The following is a 25,000-nucleotide window of genomic DNA, read 5'->3' on the forward strand; positions in this document are numbered from 1 at the left end:
GTTGCCAGCCTTCCTTCACAAATATGGTAATGATGTAATGGTCAAAAACAAGGTGGGAGGGTGGAGACCTTAAAATAACAAAATCTCCTTCGAATAATTTCAACCACCACCACCCAGCAACTCAGACATTAGCTCCCACTTTTCAGCCGAGTTTATTAGGTTTCCGGAAAAACAACTCGTGCGGCTGGAAGTCAGTTTGGCGCTTTCAATGAATTTGAGATTTGCCCACAGCTGGATACGGCTACTCACCCGTTGTATCCGTTGACGATCTTCAATATCCTCTCTTTCATCTCCTCAAACGGGATGGACTCCACGTTAGGGTTTGCGGGTCCTCTCTGCTCTGGCGCTGAAGCTCTGAAGTCCTCCATCACCTTCTCCAGTTTGAACAGAAAGTAGCTTTTAAACTGCAACCATGAGACCCTACACAGAAACACACACAATCTTTTCATTCTATATGTACTATTTAAGAAAGGACACAACAAAGGTCTCTACGAGATGTTATTTTTCTGTTTGTGCTGCAAAGCACAACTAAAGCCATGTTTCCTTCCAAGTTACAAATGTAACTTACACGAAAAACTATTCGCATATAACATTTGGGATTAAACCACCGCTTCCATCTAATACGTTCAATAGAACAAAAGAGTCACTTATCAATACAAATGGAAGCTGTTGAAACCGGGGAAGCCGCTGTGGCTCGTTTTTCCTAATAAGATAAATGACTGCATTTACATGCACACTGAATTCTGTTTACGGTCTGTATTCAGGTTGCATCTCTCTGTATACACGGCTGTTGTGCGTGTGCGCACTTTTGCTTTCCCGCTGTTATTTCCCCAGGAGATTCAAAATGCTGCCGTTGCTACACACAATTCCTTGTGGACTGAGCATGCACATACATCTCCTTTCAGTGGATTTCCCGAATAAGGCGTTTACATGCAACACATTTCCGATTAAAACAGGCATGTTCCAGGGGTGGGACTCAGAATACTGTCTTAATCTGAATCATCCGATCGGATCGAGGCGTTTACACGACTCGGTACTGATTAGAATATCGATGTGCATGTAAACGTAGTCAGTGACTTGCGCTTCAGAGCGCGCGGATGCAACGCTCTCAGACCTCATGTTCTCTAGCGATAGTCGGCTGTTGCCTGATATCCGGTTAGGGAATCGTGTGAGGCAGTTCGGGGAGGTTATTATACCAAATCGTTTCGCTGACGGATTTCGGCTCAGACGTTTCAGAAACGACAAAACCAACATTCGAGATGCTGTACAGCAAGACTGATCCACTTTTCGGAGCCGATTATCCAATCGCATGATTCGCTGAAGCAGAGTCACATGACTTTTGATGCGTATTGAGGAATTTATTCAGTAAATGTGCTTGTCTTCTTATCGAATGCAAAAATGCTCCGCCTCGATTGAGCTCATATGTTGTTTTTTTAATGTTTTTATTTGCATCTGGTGTTTCCATCCAGCATTTAAACCACTTTTTTATGCAATATCCCAAAATTCACAATAATAATATATGTGGATGGAAACATAGCTAACGAAACCTGAAACAAACGAGAGGACTTATCGGCTGCATTTACACTGCAGGTCTTGATGCCCAATTTGATGCCCGATTTGTTAACTATATCTGATTTTTTTTTTGACGACCCGCTTACATCTTTTAAAAGCTTCGTGAAACACCCCAAGGTAGACGTCACCGGAAGCTTAGTCCATTTGCAATGGATGCAGATGAAAATATAATACAAGCAAAAACACAGGGCTCTGAAGCCGGAGAAACAAAGAAGACAGCCCTCGTTGAGAGCTGTATTTTCGCGGTTGGTGTCCACCCGAGTTGATGTCATTCGCCTCCGTCGCACGACTCGCATCGACAGAGGAACATCCGATCTGCCCGCTCACACGGCAGACGTAAACGCACGTATCCGATTCATTTCCACGTATGAAAGAGGCCTGAAACGGATCTGAGAATATCAGAATCCACGTGCTTTTTTCCTGCGTACAGGTCCGTGGGTCATATCCGATCTGTGCCGCGTGGGAGGAAAACAACAGATCTGGGTCACGTGTAAATGCGGCCTAAGACAGTTAAGCCGAGATTGTCCACATGACTTACATGGTCTCTCCGGTCTTCGCGACATGGCACAGAAACTGGTCCAAAACCGGGGACACTTCCTTTTTCCCTTTCTTCTCGAAATCTGAGGACATCAGAGAAACGCAAGAAATCAGTTCACTCACACATCGATCTTCCAGTAACAGCATCATGGGATCAATACATCTCCAGTGTATACACTGGACAATTAATTAATTAATTAAATTAAACAAATAACCCCAGCTTGAGACTCTCTCAAGATTACATTCACTTTGTTTATCCTTCCAGACAAGAACACTCAAACCTAAACCTACTGCCTAAATATTAAACCCTGACAGATAACCGGCTTCATCTGCTCTCAGTTTATAAACAAGCAAAAGTTTAGTCACTAATGACCGGCTTCAGTGGACTGAAACATGGCATTGTCTTAAAGACTAGAAAAGCCTCAGCTACACCGTGTAGAACTTAAACAAGACAACGCGTGAGAACATGCAGGTCAAAAAGTGAAAAATTGATTATAAAATCAATCAATAGATAAATAAATAAAGACGGCTGCTATTAAGACGTTTAATTAGGAATCATTAGTGTGCAGAGGCGAACGCGCAGCCAGATAGACCGCGTCACACAACTTCCTTTAGACCGGAATAGCCACCAATTAGCAGCTAACCGCTAACCTCAGTATCTGTGTGAACCCACAAGGCGAGAACTCACAGGACTACACTACATGCAGGACAAACACCGCAGGTTAACTCGTGACAAAGCGGCGAGTCAAAGCGCAACGCGAAGAAGTTAGCGGCGAGCGCTAACGACGGAGCTAAGTAGCCGTGCTAACGTGAAGGTTTAGTCGGCGGACAGATAACACCACCAGCCGCTAGCACTGCGTCTCCACACCGCCGGCCGGCCTCGATAAATTTAATCCGTAACTAATGAATAAAATAAACAATAACAACCTTTCAGAGCCTCAAGAAGGGTGTCAATTTCCATGTTTCCGCGCGTGTAAATCCACCACGAAGCGACGTGCTAATGGCTGCTGTTGAGAAGGAAAGCGGAAAAAAAAAAAAAAGAAAAAAAAAATTCAACATGGCGTGCGTGACGTCACTGTCGGAAAGCAGCCGGTGTTGTGCTGCACTTATTCCAAGCTCTTGTCTACTTACTGCTCTACTGATTAGCACTGCGGTCGTGTTATTGAGACGTGTTGATTGATCTGTCTGTTTACAGTCGAACACTCGCTAGTTTTCTGTGATGATTAACACCCAGGCTGCCTGTATCCCGCTACTGATGATTAACCATTACACCACAGCGCTGCTGAATGCTCCAATCTGATTGGTCAGAAGGTGTGGCTCTGACAGGAGTTCCAGCTGTAGTTCAAATCACAGGTTTATATTAATGCGCTCACTTTCATCTACAGGGGGTCTACATACATAGACTTTTAAAAAAACAAAACCCAAACATTTTAGCAAAATGTCTTACAAAACGGTTCATTCTTATGTGTGGGGGGAAATATTCATACTGGAATAAAGTTGGTGTGATGTTGTAGGTTCAATATTGTAGGTTCGATATTCACGGATATGAGGAAATTAAGGGACCATCTCTAAAGTTACATATGCCATTGTTAAACACGATTCTAACTTCAATAGCATTTGAAGGGAATGACTGACAGTCATATAACCAACTGGAAAGTGTTCATCTAGGTGTCAGGGATAAGACACCTTTTAGGTTTTTGACATTTAACCCTACAATGCATGAACCAAAAAAAACACCTTCACGAATGCATAAAGGGGGTCAATGGTTTTCCTCAAAAAATAGATGTCCTATTAATGATATACACACACACACACATACATACACAGTGATTGTGCCAGCTATTATGGCACAATTATGACCGCTTCCAACTGCGGGACGATGAAGCCAACCATATCTTTTTGAGCTCCTGCTCATGCTGCATCACAGGGCTGTGTAACACACTTGGAGGAAAGCACTATCCACCCTGTTCCTCGTGCATGAGATCACAGACACCCATGATAGGCTAGTGTTGCTGTGATTGATAGGAGAGAGAGAGAATGCCATCTCGCCCAACCACAAACCAAGGGCAGTTTTGCTCTCTTGGACTCCTGGTTACGGATTGATGTGACCAGGAGTCGAACGCGCAATTGCCATTTGATGACAGGCTGAGCTAGTCAAGCCGGTAGACCACCTTTGCCAGCTGGTAAGTTATTTTCCAGCTTATTACATGAGTAAACTGATCATTAAATGCTTGAGTTTTGCTAAGTGTCTTGCAGTCATGTTATTATCTATGATATGACATTAATAGCTACAGTTCAGAAACCGGTTCCTTGCTAACAGCTGGCAAAGATGGTCTACCAGTTTGATCAGATCAACCAGTGTTTTGGCAGCTGATTAGACCAAGCTGGATTTTCCACAAAGACTGTCATCACTGCAGGGCGTAGGCCTCTGTTGAATGCCGCCACCAACTACGATCCTGTGCCCTTTGTTGCCGATTGATTCCAGCGAACTCTCTGATGTCATCAGCCCACCTGGCCTTAGGTCGTCTTCTTGGGCGTTTGGCTTCCAGTGGAGTCCAATTTAGGACTGCAGACGTCCATTTTTGGTCTTTCACTCTTGCTACGTGTCCTGCCCACTTCCACTTTAATGTTTTCACCCTTCTGATTATGTCCATTACTTTGGTTTGACTTCGCACCCACACATTAGTCTTGTGGTCTGATAGCGATATGTTAAGCATGCGGCGTTCCATGCTTCGTTGAGTGACCACATACATACATACATATATAAAAAAATCACTGTATGTTTCAGATTGTTCCAATTCATCAGCAGTGAGATAATGCTGGAAACCAGTCCCTGATAAGAAAAAGCACACTGTTGACGGTCACATTCATGTCATATTATTTACAATACTTTCTCTGTTTATTTATTTTTTTTAGGCCTTAAAATAATAATAAAAAATATGCATAAGCATAATCAATATAAAGATTGAAATACAATAGCAAGTAAATATCACAAGATATGTAGCAGATTTGATGGTTACTTGTCATTTCTGTCATTCTGGAGTTTATGAGCAGACATGGACAGGTCAATGCTTAGCCTGGAAAAATGCACTGTTCACAAGAATTTAATAAACAATTTTGGTGTGTTTTAATTGATGTGAAGTGTATGCTTCCAAACTAATTAAGGAAAAATTCTTTCCTGAAATACATTAAGCTTTAAAATACTTGATGTGAATGTGGGTGAGTTCAGCAGAAATGGGACGTCAGGTAAAGTGGGAGAAATACATTTCGTGCTAGGTATCCCTTTAAATATCAGGAACCAATACGCTTTTATAGCCATGAATAATTACCACAAGGGTCTTTGGCGTTGCCCATATGTTTTCATGTGGCTTACAACATCGTTGTGGGGGTGATCCGGTTCTTTAAAAAAACAAACAACAAAAACAATTGTAAACTCCTCCCACTATTGCAGAGTTTGCTTTAAATTTCTGTGAACGCAAAATCCTGGAGGGACTGATTTACAATTGTGTTTAACAGGACAAAAGATTGACACTCTCAAACGTAAGCGAAAACGGTCGGGTTCCAACAACTGAAGCACAAGGCTCTTCTTTTCTCACCGATAGTTTTCCAGCATTCATCTGTCTTCAGGTAGAGATTAAGTGAGAGCTGATGCTGCATTCGACTCGAGGTCGCAACTTTTAATTCCCAACCTCCAACCAGGAAAAACCAAAACCTGTCATTCCTACTCATAAACTCACGGTAATCTTTTCAAGTACGAGCTCCTTCTCAGTTTGCGGCGTGACCCAAGTAGCACTTCTTACCTTTAACTGGGTCATGCTGTACATGTTTACTTTAGCTCAATCAATATACAGACACATTCACGTGGTAAATGTACAAGGTGTCCCAAAAGTCTTCATACATATGGGAAATTAACACTTTTTTTTAGCAAAACATCTCCCAAAATTATTATTGTTTATATAAAAATGGCAAACACATCTCACACACCACACTTATTGCCAAACTTATTAACAAATTTAAAAAGTCTGGAAGTGTTGCGGGCCAACCGAGAACATTTACAGACAAAGTCAAAACCGCCGTGGTGCTGGAATACATAGTCCCCTAAGTATGGAGACTTTTGGGACATCCTGTATAACACTGACTATAAATTTTGTCACCAATCACAGTTAGCCTGATAGCATGTTGCTAACAAAAGACAAACATGGAGGCGTCCATGTTTTTATTATTTTTTACTTTGTTGTGCGCGTTGAATGTGTTGAGGTCGAAAATGACGTCAAGATGAAGTGAGCAAAATACAGTCTAAATCCCACTGCGCCACTAAGCAATGGGTAGTCAGGGTGGCATTGTGGGTAATGTAAGAAGCTTTTAACTGAAATGAAAATAGACCAGCATGCCAATGAAAGTTTAAACTCAAAAAGTCAACTCGACCAAACAAACCTCGAATGATATTGAAGATACCATGTTAATTAGAAAGATTAATAAGGAAATCGTCCAGGGTGGATTTTTCCTTTGAAATTTCCTCCAATAAGCATCTACCAGGCTTACGAGCATAACAGCTCAGCATCACATCCTCATGTTATCGTTTGAATTACGAATAAGTAATGTACTGTACTTCATAAAGTTTTTGTAATATGAAACACCCATTTGTTTCTGTCCCCCACCTGAGGATGAAGTTTTTTGCTCGATAGGATCTTGACTTGAAGACGCGCGCCCCATACGCGACGATCCACGTATTATACATGCAACACACTTCAGGGGAATAATGATTAATGAACAGCGAGTCTGCGCAGAACATCGCACAACCTCGAAAGGGGGATGGAGCTGAGAATCGATCCTGAGCGAATTATAAGACAATTTCTGTTGCCACAAGATGGAAACAATCGCACAAATGTCTCGGCATACTGCTGCTGAATTAGCAGTATATTAGTTTCCAAAAGCAATTTCGCTGCCATATTTTATGCCTCATAAAAGCTTATGAGAGGTCAAATCTGAGTCATATCCAATTTTAGAAGAACGCATTTTACACATTAAAAAAAAAAACCTTCTAAAAACTCTGAATCATGCATGAATTATTATTATTATTATTATTATTATTATTATTTTTAAACCAGACAATTTGTGCTTCTTAGTGATTTATATCATAATACTGTCATGTTGAAAGAAACGGAAAGCTTTATGCTATATCTGTACCTTATTACGATCATAGGAATGTACACGGATTTCACATTATTTATGGCTTATGACATTGGCAGGGCTCTGTAGACTGGGTGTACATGTAAACCAGGATTTTAGTTCAGAAGCACCACAGCGGTAAACAGCAAACACAATCTGACTACTGAAATGAATAAAAGTAGCCCATTATCAGGCAATAATGTCACTCAGTTCTACAACACTGCCCCGAGGCAACAATGACTGGCATTTGCTTCCTTCTAAAACATTAGCTCTGAAGAGGAACATTGCACATTCAAGTGCTACACCACCCTGTTCCTGCCTCTGTCTAACCCACGGCCTGGTCCCCAGTTGAATTTTCAAAATGTCTTTATGTCTGCCAAGCTTGTGCTAAGAAGTTATCTTAATATTCTCTGCAACTAGAGTCAAACTAATAATATAGTGTGTGCAATCTGCCGCTCTGTTACACTGTACAAGAGAAAAATGTTATTATTTTAACATCATCTGTATCACTTATACCAACTCCTCTGAAAAAATCCTGCTGAATTCATTTACCCTAGTATTAACCTTATGGACTGTTTTTTCCCCCCACATTGCTCTTGTACTTAAGTGGTTCAGTTCTTTGGAGAGCAACCCCCTCATCAAGCTGCCATTTATTCCATAATAACCACTGCTTAAAACCCAGTCTATCCAAGAAGCTCTGCAGCATCCTTTCCAGACAGAGAAACTGGTCAGGAAACCACACCGAGGTCTTGGTATTGCACATGTTCCATAAAAAAACAACAAAAAAAAACCAACAACAACAAAAAAACCACCACTGGTTTTGGAGAATCCGCTCTTCTCCTTGTCATTTATAGACTGCATCTGCTGCAGTTCAGCGATGCTGTCTGTGAAGCGGCCGAGCGTGGCGGACCACTTTCTGCTCAAACACGGCCTTCATGGTCTTCTCGATCTGCTTCAGAAACACCTGAGGAACTCTGCCACATAGCGTGTTGACCGTGTCCAAGAATTTGGTTTGGAGAGGATAAAACAAGGACTGGAACATGTTTTCTCCAACAGGATACTGAAAAACAAGATGAACATGAACATGTCACAAAACAGAAACACCACATACACTTACTGCCTACTTTATTGGGAATTAGTCAACCGATTGATTTTGTAGATTGATTGGCACTGATAACCGATAGTTCCAGTAATCGGTTATCAGCAAAAATCCACGGTTGTGTCCGTTGCGAGAGCGGCTGAGAAGGGTCCGCCTTCATTATACAGTACGACAGCGACCTCTAGAGGAAACACTGACAAATTTTGTTGTGTTATTCGAAGTGTTTTTTGATTAATTTTGGATGTCTCTATTTTTATTGTTATCTGGAGTGTTACATTTTGGTTCAGTTTGGATGTATATGTTTTATTTACTTATAAAAATAAATAAATAATAATAAAAAAATTATATATATAATCTCATAAAAAAAAAAATGTACAGTACATTTTCATGGTATAGTCAGTACTGCTGGTTTTTAAATAAGGTCCAGCAATATTTTACTTTGAGTGTTACGTTTTCATTCTACATCAGTTTTAAAAAATCTGTTATCGGCAGGTACTGACCAACTTGGTTATCGGTATACTCAACTATCGGTCGACCTAGATTAGGAATACTTACCCATTCCACAAATTAAGCAATCTTGTGGTAGCAGCACAATGCATAAAGTCATGTAGATACAGGTCAAGCTTTCACATCAAACATCAGAACGGGAGTCAGAGTTCACACAGAATGGTCCGGAAAACAAAACATCCAGTCTGGGAGTCGAAATGCATGGCTGACGAGAAAGGTCAGAGGAGAATGGCCACACTAGTTCAAACTGAAAGTCTACAGTAAGTGACAGTCACTCTTTAAAACCATGGTGAAAAGAAAAGCATCTCAGAAGGTCCGACAAGCCAGTCCTTGAGGCGGATGGGCTACAATAGCAGAAGACCACATTGGGTTCCACTCCTGTCAGACAGGAACAGGTATCTGAAGCTACAGTGGGCACAAGCTCACCCAAACTGGACAACTTAAGATTGGAAAAAGACCAGGTGAACAAAGTCGCTGATTTCACATTCTGATGTTTGATATAAACATTAACTGAAGCTCTTGACCTGAATATGCATGATTTTATGCTGCTATCACATGATTGGTTGACATTTTGATCACTTCACACCTGATCGAGCTGATTAAATAATGATCAAGCTCATCAGGAGCTCAATTAGCTTAAATTACACTGGCACATGGGGGAAAAAAACTATAAGGGGAACTACTGGTATGTATGTTAGAGGACAGCCATATACTTCTTTTTATATATATATATATATATATATATATATATATATATATATATATATATATATATATATATATATATATATATATATATATATATATATAAATATAAGCACATGTAAAGAGATGACTCACATCACGTATAGAATCATACACCACTTTAAAAGCTGGCTGCTTGTCATCATGGTAAACGCCACGGTTGCCATGGAGAATAGACACACCCTCCTCCTCGGCCCCCTTGCAGTTGCTGCCATACATGCAGTGATCAGGCCTGTAGTTCCACTGGCATGGAAATGTATACAGGCATTCTGTAGAGGCACACATACACTAGATTTTATACACACACACACACACACACACACACACACACACACACACACACACACACACACAGGGGGAAAAAAGCCCTGCATTCACACAAAAACTTACCTTACTGACATTATTCCTATGAATTCCTATCATTTTACACAGGAAATGGAACGTATTACAGAGATGAGACTGCTTACAACCGAGACTTCTTCCATGAACGTTAGATAGATGTCTCCTAGCCAAAGATTTCATCCCATCAACGATTATTAGAATTACTTTTTAAACCACCTGTTTTTAAATCCGTTTATTATTAAGTCTCAGATTGCGTGGAGCATCCACCATACAAGTCGCCATACGGTGGCTAAGTGGTTATCACATTCGCCTCACACCTCCAGGGTCGGGGGTTCGATTCCCACCGTGACCCTGTGTGTGTGGCGTTTGCATGTTCTCCCCGTGCTGCGGGGGTTTCCTCCGGGTACTCCGGTTTCCTCCCCCAGTCCAAAGACATGCATGGTAGGCTGATTGGCGTGTCTAAAGTGTCCGTAGTGTATGAATGGGTGTGTACGTGATTGTGCCCTGCAATGGATTGGCACCCTGTCCAGCATGTACCCCGCCTTGTGCCCCATACTCCCTGGGATAGGCTCCAGGTTCCCCGTGACCCTGAAAAGGATAAAGCGGTATACAGGAAGGATGGATGTTCATTGCAGCCTTTTGCATTCTGACCAATCAGATTTGAGTAATAATCAATGGTGGGGTGGTATGACATGACATGGAGTGTTTTATTCCTCATATACTACAGCAATTTACAAAGTAATTCATTAAAAGAATGACACGCCAAATTCTTTATCCATGTAGTTATTTTTGAAATGTTGTGGAATGTTGTGGAAGAGTTAGTTCCACAAAGGTAGTTTTTGTCATTACTGTTACAGCAGCCACAAGCTGTTGTTCAATCACTTTTTCTTGAAGTAAGACAGAAAAAAAGAAAAGAAAAAAAAAGCAGCTTGTTACTGAGAACCAGAAAATGCAACATATGTCAATCTCTAAATTGATTAGTTAGCAAACTGCAAATTTTTTTTGAAATTTTTATTTATTTATTTATTTATTTTTTAGCAAACTTGAACAGCTAATACACTCTTTCCATATAATCTTTCCATAAAATGTTATTTAAAACGTCTCCTTATAGAAAACTTCAGCTCATCAACAATGATAAGGTTTTCGGTTGTTAAAGAACACATCTTTAAACCTGCTTACTATTAGACGTAGATCATATGCAGCATTAAACAGATTCCTTATGAGTTCGCTGTTACTACAGTCAAAATGTAAAAGAAAAATGCAGTAGAATGAGCACACTATAAACTCGTGATTTATCTTGCAGCTGAAATTACTGTCAGAGCTGCGGCCCTCGAGAAAATTAAACGAAACTTTCTGACCAATCAGATTCAAGAATTTAACAGCGCTTTGATACAGGACAAAATTCCTCACAGTAATACAGTCCTGTGCAAAGAAATACTGTAGAGCAAAGATAATGAAATTAAATGTTTCTGCACTAAAAATAAATATAACACAGTAATAAATTAAAAAGCCAATATTTGGTCTGACGACCCTTGGGTTTAAAAAAACCCCCAAAAAACAGTAGTCTCAGTTAGACTTGGTGTAGTTTTATAAGGAAATCAGCTGTAAGTTATACCGAGCATGTTTGCAGAAATGGCCACGGTTCTTCTGGAGACTTTGTCGCACGTGCTTCTTATTTTTGCAGTGAAACCCAGCAATCTTCAGTATGTTTTTTTTAAAAAACATCTAAATCTAAAATGTTTTTGTACAGACTTCATAATGTAAAAGTCAATACAAATAAAGTTTGTAGTTAAAAAAACACACAAAAAAAACAAACAAAGGATGCCTAAGACTTTTACACTGTATCATCATCATCATATTGCCCAGTCCTACCCGTGTGTTAGTCATGGATGCACACACACAAAACCAATTTACAGTACACCTGATCGTTTCATGCGTTTGGCAGCTGGACTGTATCCTGATTAGATTAGTCAAATGGGTCTCTGGTTAGCCAAACTGAACCCAGAATTCACAAGTCAGCTCATACTACTTCACCACCCGTTTTGATGCAAAAGCTCCCATTTTTAAATCCCTTAAAAGGGGCAAAATTAGAGCAGTCACAGTGCATGTACATTGAGAAAGTAACGTGTAAGGCGAGTTCTGCTCGTCGCACGTGGGAAATGTATTTCCACCGGGCGTCTACAATATTATCTGCGATGAGCTGATGTGGCTGCAGGTTACATCCCATCTGCTTCACTCGTCGTACTTGTTCTTCAAATGAGTATCAGCTGTGGCTCCTATTTGGAATTAAAGCCTGCAACCACACTGGCTTGTTACAGATAAGATTAAGGACTCCTAATTTATACTTACATAACGTGACTAGAATGCACCTCAAAGCTCTGGGTGTAGTTTGAACAATTGGTTTTTAATTATTATCCGGGGGTGCATTTTAACCTGCATTAGATGTACTAATCCCCATATGGCTATGTAGTGATCCTGATACTTAATTGCATGAAACAACCAAGTGAAAACAAGCACAAATCAACTGAGAAATATGATGCTTTGGACAGACATCCTTCTTCAGCTGTGCAAACCACGTGCATATGGTGAACTGACTGATACTGTATTCTGTTGTTCAAAGCCTAATATGTATTGCTATTGTTCAGACCACGAATGCACTGATACAGCCACAACAGGACAGTCATGGAGAAAAAAAAAGGAAGAAAGTACACACCCCCTTCAATTCGGTGTTTTTATTCATCAGGGCTTAAATAACAATTGCGTGCGTGCTCCTCACCGACTTCTGTAAACAAACAAATAGCCCCAGGTAACAACAGTAACACCACCAACAACAAAAAACCACAACTGATTTCAATAAGTAGTACTCGTTCCCGCCAAAAAGTAAACCGACAGTGAAAAACCAGATAGGAAAAAATAAAAAAATAAAAATAAGTACACCCTTCCTACTTCTACAATCGTTAAAAGAGAAATTAGCAACCAGTTGTTAGTAATGAAATGCACAAGATTAGCAGCGTGGTGGTCTGGCGCACTCAGGTGTGTGTCTACATCATGCAGAGAAGAAAGAACATCAGACATGACCTCCAAAAAGCGTTTGTTGCCGCACACCAATCTGGGAAGGGTTATGAGGCCATCTCCAAACAATTTGAAACTCACCATTCTACACCGAGAAGGATTCTTTACAAGCCGAGAGCCTTGAGAGAGTTCCCAGAAGTGGGTGTCTCAGCATATAGAGGCCACGGTCAGATGGGTTAATGCTCAGAGATATAAAGAAACGCCAAGAGCTACATCATGTGATCCAATAATCAAATAATCAGCACAATTGGAAAAAGATTGAACCGCTATGGCTTACATGGCAGGGTGGCTTGGGAAAAGCTCCTTCTCTCCAGAAAGAATATGGAGCATGACTTAAGTTTGCAAAAAAACAAACCACAAAAGTTCTGGAACAATATCCTTTGGTCTGATGAGACTAAGGTGGAAATATTTGGTCATTGTGCACAGCACCATGTTTGGTGCAAACACCCCATACCAACTCTTAAGCATAGTGGTGGAGTTTTTATTTTTTTGCTGACACCTGAGGTTATTTGTTTGTTTTCAGGAGGTTTGTTAGGACCACAAATTTATTATTTAGGCCATGACAAGTAAAAACCCAGAACTGAAGGACGGTGTACTTCCTTTTCCCCCATGACTGTGTGTGATCCACAAAATAGCTTTTCAAGATACAATCTTTATCCAGCCATTAGCACACTCCTACAGTGGTAAAAAGATAAATGCATAAGCATATGAACATTTCAATTTCTTAACAAAATACAACGTATTAAGGGATTTATTAACAAATAAAGCAGCCAGAAAGAGAAATGGCAAAAATACACAATACAGTGTATATAATAGTTTTTATTTTGCCAGCATTGAAGTCTGGCCTCCCGGAGTTTAACAAGCTTGTTTCACACATTCTTTTCACACGTCTAAATGACTGTTTTCTGCACTGCTATTTTTGGCCATGCTCCATCTCGCTGACAGACAAACACAAGCTGTGCCAAGTCTCCCTTACTGCCATGAGTACTTAATCCCCACATCTTGCTCGGAGTTTGTCACAGTCACTCCAGAGTAGTCAAGTGTTTACCTACTCACACACAGAGTCCTGAACAAACTGGAGAGGAGCTTTTTAAAAAGGCTCAATCGGGGGGGAGGGGGAAGAGGAAAACATGTCTGTTGCTAAACTCTGGCAATTGTATTGATTTTCTGACAAAGGACGAAGAGGACGAGGCAACCATCTGTGTTTGGTTTACATCACTGGTCTATAAAAGACAGCCAATGGGAGCTTTAAATAATAATAATAATAATAATAATAATAATAATAATAATAATAACTAGACTTGGTGAGCCACACATTGACAGACATGCTACAATTTTTGCCTAAGCATTCATATGAAAGCAGAGCCATAACATTAGGCAAAGGATTCAAGAGTGATTTGTAGTTTCACTCATGATGTGTATGTTTTGACCACGGACAGTGCTGGAATTCTCTGGCCAAATCTGGGGAAGATTGGACAAAATTTGGAGGAGGACTAGCAAAAATTCAATTTTATCTGTATAGCGCTTTTTACAATAGACATTGTCTCAAAGCAGCTTTACCGAAATATCAACACGGTATACAGATATTAAAGGTGCGAATTTATCCCAACTGAGCAAGACACTGAGTGGCGACAGTGGCAAGGAAAAACTCCCTAAGATGCTTTAAGAGGAAGAAACCTTGAGAGGAACCCGACTCAGAAGGGAACCCGTCCTCATCTGGGTAACAACAGATAGTGTGAAAAAGTTCATTATGGATTTATATGAAGTCTGTATGGCGTTAGGAGCAGCCGTAGTCCCAGCAATCTGGGACTGGAGTAGATGAGAGCGCCATCCAGAGGTAGGACATCCGAAACGTAGAGGTAGGACATCGAAAACAGATGGCAGTTAGATGTAAGCATTTTTGGCATGTTATTGTACCTTCTGACTAGTACGTTGCACTGCCGCAAAATTTGTTGCATAGCTTCAGGACACGGTCCTGAGAACGGCTACCAAGTTTTGTGTCAATATACAAAGTCGTTGCAGAGATACAGCCTCACATACTGCTTGGAGGCTTCGCTGTCATTCTTTTGGACCATTACAGGCAAACCGTTTGGAATATTCAAAATTCTTTTCATAACTTACTCTGAAGATGACGTGTGCTAAAGTTAGTGATGACTGAATAAAACCTAGCATAGCGAAAAGACCGTCTTTGACTAAATCCAAGATGGTTAATTAGGCGGAAATTGGTGATGATTATGATTATAATGATTATAAACGTGCTTCCAAATTAGGCCCAAACTGAACCACATTTGGTCAGAATGTTCTTTAGACCCTCCCCAATCAATGTGCCAAACGTCACAAATTTTTTACCAGATAGTTCTATGGGGAAGAAGACGACGAAGAAGAAGACAAAGAAGAAGAAGCTTGGCCCGTGAATAATAATAATAATAATAATAATAATAATAATAATAATAATAATAATAAAGACAGCTACCAAATATGTTACACTTCATGTGTGACACTAGTTTACAAAAATAAACATTAAATTAATTAACACATCAAAAAACATTTACCTGGATTGTAGTGGAAAATAATGTTGAGGAGGTCCTGGTCTCCCCATGTGATGTGATTCTTGTATTTCTGGTAAAGTGGATGAAGCAAGTCCTCCCATGACAGTCCACTAGCGATCATGCTGTTCTGTAATATCGAGAGTGGCAGGTTATTGTCTTCAACACTGAGTCTAGTAGATTACTTTCAGACATCTGTCAATACAGAATATTTTCATTCACGGTTCCCATTGACTTGCTCGGGTTTAAAAGGTCAAATTTGACTGGATTTCAGAAGGATGCTAATATCGACGCACACATATTCACATGCATCTCTGCACAATTTCATTAGCAGCTGCAAATTAAAGCCTCTGAGTGATGCAGTATGAACGGGTTCATGAGAACTTCAAATAAGGACTAAAGCCCCAGCAAGGTGTCAAAGAAAAAAAAACCTACATTGGATATGTGCAACATGTTTAAAAAGAATAAAATAAATAAAAAATAAAATGCCACCACCTCCAACCACATTCATTAAAAAACAAACAAAAAAAAGATACTTAACCCCAGGCTGAGGGCAGTAGAGTGCTTGTCTGAATAAGCATTCAACAATTACAGTGACTAAACAATGTGTCTTACTTCCTGAAGGACCCACAGTCAGGAGCCAATAGAGTCTACTTTACAGATACCTACATCCTTGAGCGTGTCCCCCCGTCCCCCCCAATATTCATTCAATATATGAGCGTGTGATTGGCCAGCAATTCCTTTCAAGCGTTATTTAAAATTCAGCTTTCATTTTCCAACACTCCCTAAAAAGGAACAGAACAATGCTTTTGGAATTTTGAAGAGCTCATGCATTTTAAAAACACACACGCATTGGTACGGAGCTGTGGGATCTCTGGGATATTGCCTCATTCTGCACATTTACCAGCAAAATACTTCCTCCGTCTACCAGAGATATTTGCCCGTCTTTGATCTTACAAACATGGTCCCCGTCAGCAATCCAAAGGGGCACATAAATTAGATTAGTGCAAGTTATGGCGAGGAGGTTTAAAAAACAAACAAAACAAAAAAACCAATTCGATGGTACGTTTTAATACATTACATTTATCTTGTCTCTGACATGCTACTCATCTAAAGAGGGTTGTAAAGTTCAGGGACCAGAGAGCTAAACATAATGATCATGTAACGTTCCATCTTAAGAAATGAGAGGTCACCAGTAGTTCAGGCCTCTAAAGTGGTGGTTATGCCTGTGGTAGCGTATAATAAAACATCAGTCTTGGGGAATTAAGAAATGAAAGAAAAATACCAAAATCTTCTTAATGGTGGAGGTGCGGTACATGAAAGCAAACGGGGAATTAGCAGGGGTGTCTTTTGTCTTTCTGTATGCAAGGATAATTAAGCACAAGTTCAGTCCCAAAATAAATAAATAAATAAATAAATAAATAGATAAATAAATAAATTCTCAGCCTTGAATGCTTTATTACATGCACTCCCATTTCAAAGTTCACCTTATAACACTTCCAACAACATAGCCTAGACACATGAATTTATTTCACACGTCTATTCAAAGCTCAAATAAGACTATGTAAACAAACAGATCGTCCAACAGCAAATGAAATCATTTGTTTATCTTAAGAGCGATACTGAGAATCACTTGGGAAACCACATTACTTCTCACCTTAAACAGAGTGCTGCGAATGCGCGTGAGGTTCATCAGCATGACCCCGGAGTTGACCCCTGTAACGCCGTAGAATGGGTGCCTTGCAAAACGACTATACCAGCCGATTTTGGGGATCTCATGCTCAGGGGCCATGGCTGCCAACTGAGTGCTGTTGAAGGCTTTGAAGAATTTCCAGATGTCGTCCATCGGCCGGAGAAATAGGACATCTGTGTCCACATACAGCAACGAGTCGACGTCTTTCAGAATGACCTGAGGTTTGAAAATGTTAGGTTATTAAATTCTTTTCAAATATAGTATTATTATTACTTTATTTATTTTTTTTAAATGGCTAAGGAAAACATAAAAAGGCACGCCCTTACAGGAAGGAAGAGTCTCTGGGCAGCACATGGCTTGAAGAGCTTCTTCCATTCTTCAGCGTTCCCCACGGAAAAAGTAATTGGGTAAAGGGTGTACTGGAGCTTGGAGGAGAGCGGCTGTGGCCAGTGGCTCAGCTGAGAGAGAAAATGGAGGTGGTCAGAGGAGGTCGATTGTGTCTGTTCAACAAGTCACCTGAAACGATTACACAATTCTGCTAACGGTCTTGAGGACATACTTGAGATCCATATTTCCCCACTACTGGACTAAACGTATCATGTGTAGCGTGAGTACTTGTGTGAGATACGCTGATATTCACACTATGCAGCAGGCCACATGCTATACCATGCGATTCCCAAACCATCCATCCATCCATCTTCTACCGCTTACTCCTTCTTCAGGGTCACGGGGAACCTGGAGTCTGTCCCAGGGAGCATGGGGCACAAGGCGGGGTACACCCTGGACAGGGTGCTAGTCCATCACAGGGCACAATCACATACACACTCACACACCCATTCATATGATTCCCAAACCAGTTCTCGGGAAATATAAGACTGAGCTTTGCTCTCCCAGCTCTAAAAACCCCTGACCAAGTAATCAAGGACACCACGGCGAAAACATGATCAGATTTTGACGTTTTCCACTACATATTCTTCTAAAAAAACTACAGGATTTCCTGTGTTTCTCTTCCGCATGCGTGAATATCAAGCAGATGTTTTGTCACGATTTTTTTTTATCTTAGTCAGGAATCAAGACTCCACTCTTTTCAATGAAACGCCACGACACATTATCGGTTTAGAAGCAGCTACTATGAACTTATTTCATTTGCAGATAATTCAATATGTACTTAATAGGATAAAGACACACATTATAATTCTTTGATAATGTGTTTAACTACTTTTCTCACAGTCCTCATACACACTGGTTTCTTTAGTCGTTTCACTCACGGCGTTTAAACTGTTCACCGTTTGTTCTTACAACAGAATTGAAATAAATGTGAGTTCTGTTGACTAAATTCCCCATACTGTACTATTCAGCCACAGCAACATCACACACACACATCTTGTACCTCTGAGAGAACAAAAACATGCATAATCTTCACGACAAAGTAGGAAAAATCCATAATGTTTCACTTCTAATCCTCCACTCACACTTATTTTGGCTTGGTTTTGGTATTTGTTAGATTGCACCGATTGGTTTAAAGGTATGGTCATGAAATATGCTGGATTATGTCAATGAACATATGTGGCTTAAAGGCATTACTATTATTTATTCATTTATTTTTTACCAGAGTCAAATTCCTGAGAGTCCTGCAGATTTGGTGAACTGGGCTTTACTGATTGTGATCGTTAATCCAGGTGATCACTGTTTATCTCTACCGAATTCCCATAATATTAACAAGGAACAGACATTTTTATACGTCATACGAGTCATCAAATACTGCTCAAATCGGTAATAAGGTCAAATATGACGACATGGTGCTATACTGATTACAATAGAAAGCTGGCATTATTAAAACGAATTAGACAGACAAAATACACAATGTGGCCAAAAATATGTGGACACCGGACTAATCACACCCATATGTGGTTCTTACCCGAACTGCTGCCACAAAGCTGGAAGCACACATTTGTCTGGAACAGAGTTCCCCCAACCTTTTTTCAGTCACGGCACCCTTTGAAAATGTTCAAACATTTGTGGCACCCTACACAAACACTAACGCGAGACAGCGTTAGCCGCATGAGGATGAAGTTGATGGTCCAGAAGCATCTGGAACTTTTCTTTTAAGAAATCTGTCCAAATTCATTTGCACTACACATGCATCGTCACACGCTGATCATTAGAATAAAACACACGGGGAGTCGAGGGCGAGGGAATTATTTTTTAAGAAAATAGTTAATTATTTATTATTATTATTTTGATGATGCATGTCGGTCTTATTATTTCTGTCCGGGTTATTATTTCAGACATCAGATATTTATCATTAAATGTTTTATACACATTTTAGCATTTTAGAAATGTTTGAAGGATTTTTTCACTCCACCCCTGCTCTCATCAGACGGCACCCCAGTTGGGAAACACTGGTCTAGAATGTCTTTTATGCTATAGCATTACAATTTCCCCAAACATGTTCCAGCATGACAAGGATACTTTGGACAAAATGAGCTCCATTAAGACATTATTTGCCAAAGTTCGAGTGGTAGAACTCGAGTGTCCTGCACAGAGCCCTGACCTCAACCATAAGGAATGCCTTTTGGATGAACTGGAACGCGGATTGTGCACCAGACCTCCTCGCCTGACGTCACAACCTGAACTCTACCCCGATGTTCTTGTCGCAAATCCACACAGCCATGCTCCAAAACCTAGTGGAAAGCCTTTCCAGAAGACTGAAGGTCATTACAACAGCAAAAGCGGACTAAATCTGGAATGGGATGTTCAAAAAGCACATACGGGCGTGATCGTTAAGTGTCCACAAACTTTTGGCCATAAAGTGCACATGTAGGTTATGAGGCCAGTTCACTGAAATTAACTAATTCATAGCAAATAATTTATTAGTAAACTAAATATTTACATGTGTTATTGTTTCGGACAACGCACGAAGAATGACCAATTACAGTTGTGCTTGAAAGTTTGTGAACCCTATCCCTGACCTTAATCCAACAGAAATGCTGTGGAAGGTCCTGAAGCAAGCCGTTCATGTGAGGAAACCCACCAACATCCCAGAGTCGAAACTGTTCTGATACTGAAAGCGAAAAGTTCACAAAATTTTACCACTTACACATATGAAATATTGGATAAATGATCCAATAAGTCCTCAATAAACAAATGAGCTGAAAATTATCATATTTTTGTCTCATTTATTTAATTGGGTTCTCTTTATTTACCTTCAGGACTTGTGTGAAAATCTGCTGTTTTATGTAGATCTATAAATTTTTTTTAAAAAAATTCTAAAGGGTTCACAAACTTTCAAGCACCACTGTATTTTGGCTGTTTTAACTGAAACAGAAAAAAAAAAGTCGTCGCAGGTGGGCGTTTGATTTGATATACTTGTTCAACTCAACTCAAGAATCATATAAGAGCTGCAGAGACATGAATTAAGCACGCCACAGGTTGTTGTAATCTTCCAATTATCTCTGCACTGAAAACTATTACAGACAGCATTCATTGCTCTCATGTAATGCCTTTAATTAACTTCTTCCTTCAACCTCTTTTACAACTTCCTGCTGCTTGTATCCTGCTCCCTTCTCAGGGTCTGCTTGCTATATCCGGGGCCTAGAACTCCTCTCCAAATGCTGCCTGTTCTGCATGTGGACTTGATCATTTTCTGCTCTGTTGCACGCCGAGTCCACATTACTGTGGAAGAGTTTGTTCCAGAGGGGACGCTCACAATGCTAAAAGCCAACGATTGTGTCACTGATATGGGTGAGGGATCAAAGCACAAATGATGTGAAGGCTTTTTCCACTCGTTACCATCGCGACCCTTCTGAATGGCCCTACTGAAGCGGTGCTGAGGACAAGCTGGGATGTCTGTGTCTGTCGGACTTGAATACATTAACACACCACGGGCTGTAGAAGTTCCCTTGCCATGTGCAACATACCGTTCAGACACATGACCAATCTTCTCCACTGAACAGCGCATAGTACCACGGCTTGGCAACAGATCCAAACTCAGGATTAGAGTAATAGGGTGCAGCGTGTGTTGCTTTCCTATTACATATAGTAACTCTACGCATGAAAGGAAGAAGAGTTTCTCTGGAGGTTTAGCGGCAGGGGCTCGACTTGAAATTCGTAATAATAATTTTAAATGAACCTAGACCTAGAAACTTCATATTAAATGTGAAGTGAACTATCAAGCACAAGACACAGCAACCTTGGCTCCCCACTCACTCAAAGCAGCCAATGTGCTAATACTATAATGAACATACAGGAACGTTTAAGAGTAAACCTTACCAGACAATGTTGTTAAAAAAAAAAAAGAAAAAAGGCCAGAACCACAATCAGACGTGCAGCTGTGGATGAATCTTTCTACTCTATGCATGAGGGCACTAGGTAGGGCGTTCAGCTCAATCGTGCTACAGGGTGCAAGCAGAGTGAACAGGAAGCTATTTGTGATTAGCCTTAGACGATGGGGGAAATATAAATATGTGACCAGAAAAAAAATGTTCATGCGGGTAAATAAATAAAAATAAATATGAAACCTTAAATTGCTGTTTCACAATGTGAGGTTGCCGCTTAAATCTACCAGAATCAAAGCACTTTTGAGAAACTTATGAGACACTATACACGATTAAGGAAGAGAAGTGATTTACGCCATCAATCAATGTGTGACCGTGTTTCATCAATCAATGCCGCAAACTTTTTTTTAGTTCCGTTTGTGTGTCCCTGCTCTGCTAAGGCAAATCTAAGACAAATGGCTTCCTATTTACTTTGTTTGCACCCTACATAGGACAATCACTATATGGCCACAAGTCTTTGGACACATGACCATCGCACCCATATGTGGGCCAAAGAATTGCAACAAAGTTGGAAGTACAATCATGTAGAATGTCTTTGTATAATGTATTATTAACATTACTTTACATTTATGGCATTACGTCCTTATCCAGAGTGACGTACATTAATCTCATTTATGCATCTGAGCAGTTGAGGGTTAAGGGCCTTGTTCAAGAGCCCAACAGTGGCAGCTTGGGAGTGCTGGGGTTTGGACTCATGACCTTCCGATCAGGAGTCCAGCGTCTTAAGATTTCTCCTCATTGGAACTAAGAGGCCCAAACACGTTCCGGCATATCAATTGGCAAAGCGAGCTCCATGAAGAAATCATTTGCCAAGGTTGGAATGAAAGACCTCGAGTTTCCTGCACAGAGCCCTGACCTCAACCCCACTGGTTACCTTTGGGATGAACTGGAATGCTGACTGCCTGCCAGGCCTCCTCACCTGACATAAGTGCCTGACCTCACTAACGCTCTCGTGACTTGAATGATCACAAATCCCCACAGCCATACACTAAATCCTAGTAGAAAGACTTCCCAGAAGAATGAAGGTTATTATAACAGCAAAGGGAGGGGACTGAATCTAGAATGGGATGTTCAACAAGCACACATGGGCGTGATACTCTGGTGTCCACAAACTTTTGACAATATAGTGTAACACGATGGACGAATGCTTTACCTAGTGCCCTTACACATAGTGTAGAAAGAATTGAGACTTGGTGAACCGAATTCAGTATGGGTAATTAAGTACCAAAAGAGTGACAACATAAGGAATTATGGGTAATAATTCATCCATAATAATTCCTTATGGAGCCAAGCTGCACAAAAAACAAAACAAAAAAAAGCACTATATGTTCCATAGCAAAAGAAAATCCTACAATGGAAGTGACAGTCATAAAAAGCCAGGATGGTGTATGCAAGAAGGATCTTCTGTGGGTAGATAATGCAAAATTCAAACCGAGTGAATCACAGAGGATGGTGATGTAGGGCCTGATGCTCTGATAAGAGTTGAAGTAAAATTAAAGGTAAAATTCAACAAGAGAAATGACTCAGGCCTGCTTTTCCTGATAAATGTTTGAGCATTCATCTCAGAGATAGGCCATCAAGCAAATATTGCTAAATATGAACAGACTAACATGGAATAAAATGTCAGAAAAATAAACCACAAGGTTTACTTGATAAGGAAACGAAGCACTAGGAGAGCTCTAAATGAACTCTTACCTCTTTCTCAAACTGTTCTCTCAGCTCCTCCTCTGCAAAGATGTGAAACTTGATCTTCTTGATGCTGAAGAGGAGTGCTGATTTAACCATGGTAAGCGTTTCCTCCAGTCGGTTTCCACACGCAACCACAGCAAGGTGCATAACAACCTCTGCACGAATGACCTTTAACCCAGACTGCCCAAGCTCACTCTTCTGCCTGCAGGGGTTGAAATAAAGTACAAATACTTGGAGTGCTCTGTTAACATACAGTGGTGCTTGAAAGTTTGTGAACCCTTTTAGATTTTTTTTTTTTTATACATCTACATAAATATTACCTAAAACATCACATTTCCACACAAATCCTAAAAGTAGACAACGAGAACCCAATTAAACAAACGAGACAAAAAAATTATACTCCGTTATAGAGCTGCAACAACTAATCGATAAGATCGATAATGATGGATTATGAAAATCGTTGTCAACGAATCTCATTATGGATTAGTCGGTCTGCACGGGGTGTGTTTACTCATTACGTTACTTCTGTTCCGAAAACACGCTTCGGAGAGTAAATACTAAAGCCGTGTCCCAAATGACGTACGGTACACTTACACCATGCACTGTGTACTCTACCGTCTAGTGCAACGTTTCCGCGGACCAGTGGTTTAATTGCAGGGGGTCCGTAGGAAAGTTTTTAAAATGTTAAATACATTTTTTTTGGTAAACGTATCAAAATATATTCAAATGATATGTTGTAAAATTAATGAATTTGGTTATTCTGGTGCGTGTGTATTGGGTTCTTTTCAGTCTTATATAACGGGACAAACAGTTGTGAAATTTTTTATTCCAAAGTTTATATTTGTAACACTCAGTTTGTGGATTTTATTTTAAATAAATGAAAAAAAAAATGGTATTGGAAGTTTGCCCCGCCCCCATCCGATTAATCGGGAAACAAATAATCGGCCAACTAACTGATTATGAAAATAATCGTTAGTTGCAGTCCTACTCTGTTATTTATTTTTCGAGGAAAATTATCCCATATTAGATATCTGTGAACCCCTAGGATTAGCAGTTTATTTGAAGGTGAAATTAGAGTCAGGTGTTTTAAATCAAAGGGATGACAATCAGGTGTGCGCGAGCAGCCTTTTTTTGATCGATCAGAGTCTGATCTTCACAACACGTGTTTGTGGAAGTGTATCATGGCACAAACAAAGCAGATTTCTGAGGATCTCAGAAAGAGTTGTTGATGCTCATCAGACTGGGAAAGGTTACAAAACCATCTCTAAAGAGTTTGGACTCCACCCATCTACAGTCAGACAGATTGTATACAAATGGAGGAAATTCAAGACCATCGTCACCCTCCCCAGGAGTGGAGACCAACAAAGATCACTCCAAGAGCAAGACATGTCCACAAGGTCACAAAGGAACCCAGGGTAACTTCTAAGCCCTAAAGGTCTCTCTCACATTGGCTAATGTTAATGTTCATGAGTCATCAGGAGAACACTGAACAACAATTGTGTGCATGGCAGGGTTACGAGAAGAAAGGCACTGCTCTCCAAAAAAAAGAACACTGCTGCCTTTCTGCATTTGCAAAAGATCACGTGGACGAGTCAGAAAGAAATGTTTTGTGGATAGAGGAGGTCAAAATATAATTTTTTGGTTTAAATGAGAAGTGTTATGTTTGGAGAAAGGAAAACACTGCATTGTAGCA

The 25,000-nt window shown here is 40.2% G+C and overlaps 2 protein-coding genes across 3 annotated transcripts in view; both read right to left on the reverse strand.

Annotated features, from left to right (window-relative positions):
* The window catches only part of ppp4r2b (protein phosphatase 4, regulatory subunit 2b), a 16,239-nt gene extending 11,795 nt beyond the window's left edge, over positions 1–4,444 (reverse strand). The window contains exons 1-3 of the mRNA XM_017479889.3: positions 3,037–4,444; positions 2,111–2,192; positions 250–420 (exon numbers count right to left, since the gene is read on the reverse strand). Of these exons, the coding sequence (XP_017335378.1) occupies positions 250–420; positions 2,111–2,192; positions 3,037–3,070 (287 nt within the window). The 5' untranslated portion in view covers positions 3,071–4,444. The remainder of the gene's footprint in view (positions 1–249; positions 421–2,110; positions 2,193–3,036) is intronic.
* A 531-nt stretch (positions 4,445–4,975) lies between these two features.
* gxylt2 (glucoside xylosyltransferase 2) overlaps positions 4,976–25,000 on the reverse strand; it is a 38,014-nt gene continuing 17,989 nt past the window's right edge. For both annotated transcript variants that reach the window (XM_017479887.3, XM_017479888.3), the window contains exons 2-7: positions 23,314–23,509; positions 17,608–17,739; positions 17,246–17,497; positions 15,595–15,718; positions 9,725–9,897; positions 4,976–8,338 (exon numbers count right to left, since the gene is read on the reverse strand). In XM_017479887.3, coding sequence (XP_017335376.1) covers positions 8,150–8,338; positions 9,725–9,897; positions 15,595–15,718; positions 17,246–17,497; positions 17,608–17,739; positions 23,314–23,509 — 1,066 coding nt within the window. In that variant the 3' untranslated portion in view covers positions 4,976–8,149. The remainder of the gene's footprint in view (positions 8,339–9,724; positions 9,898–15,594; positions 15,719–17,245; positions 17,498–17,607; positions 17,740–23,313; positions 23,510–25,000) is intronic.

This window comes from Ictalurus punctatus, chromosome 11 (genome assembly GCF_001660625.3).
Source record: "Ictalurus punctatus breed USDA103 chromosome 11, Coco_2.0, whole genome shotgun sequence".
In the NCBI taxonomy this organism is placed as follows: domain Eukaryota; kingdom Metazoa; phylum Chordata; class Actinopteri; order Siluriformes; family Ictaluridae; genus Ictalurus; species Ictalurus punctatus.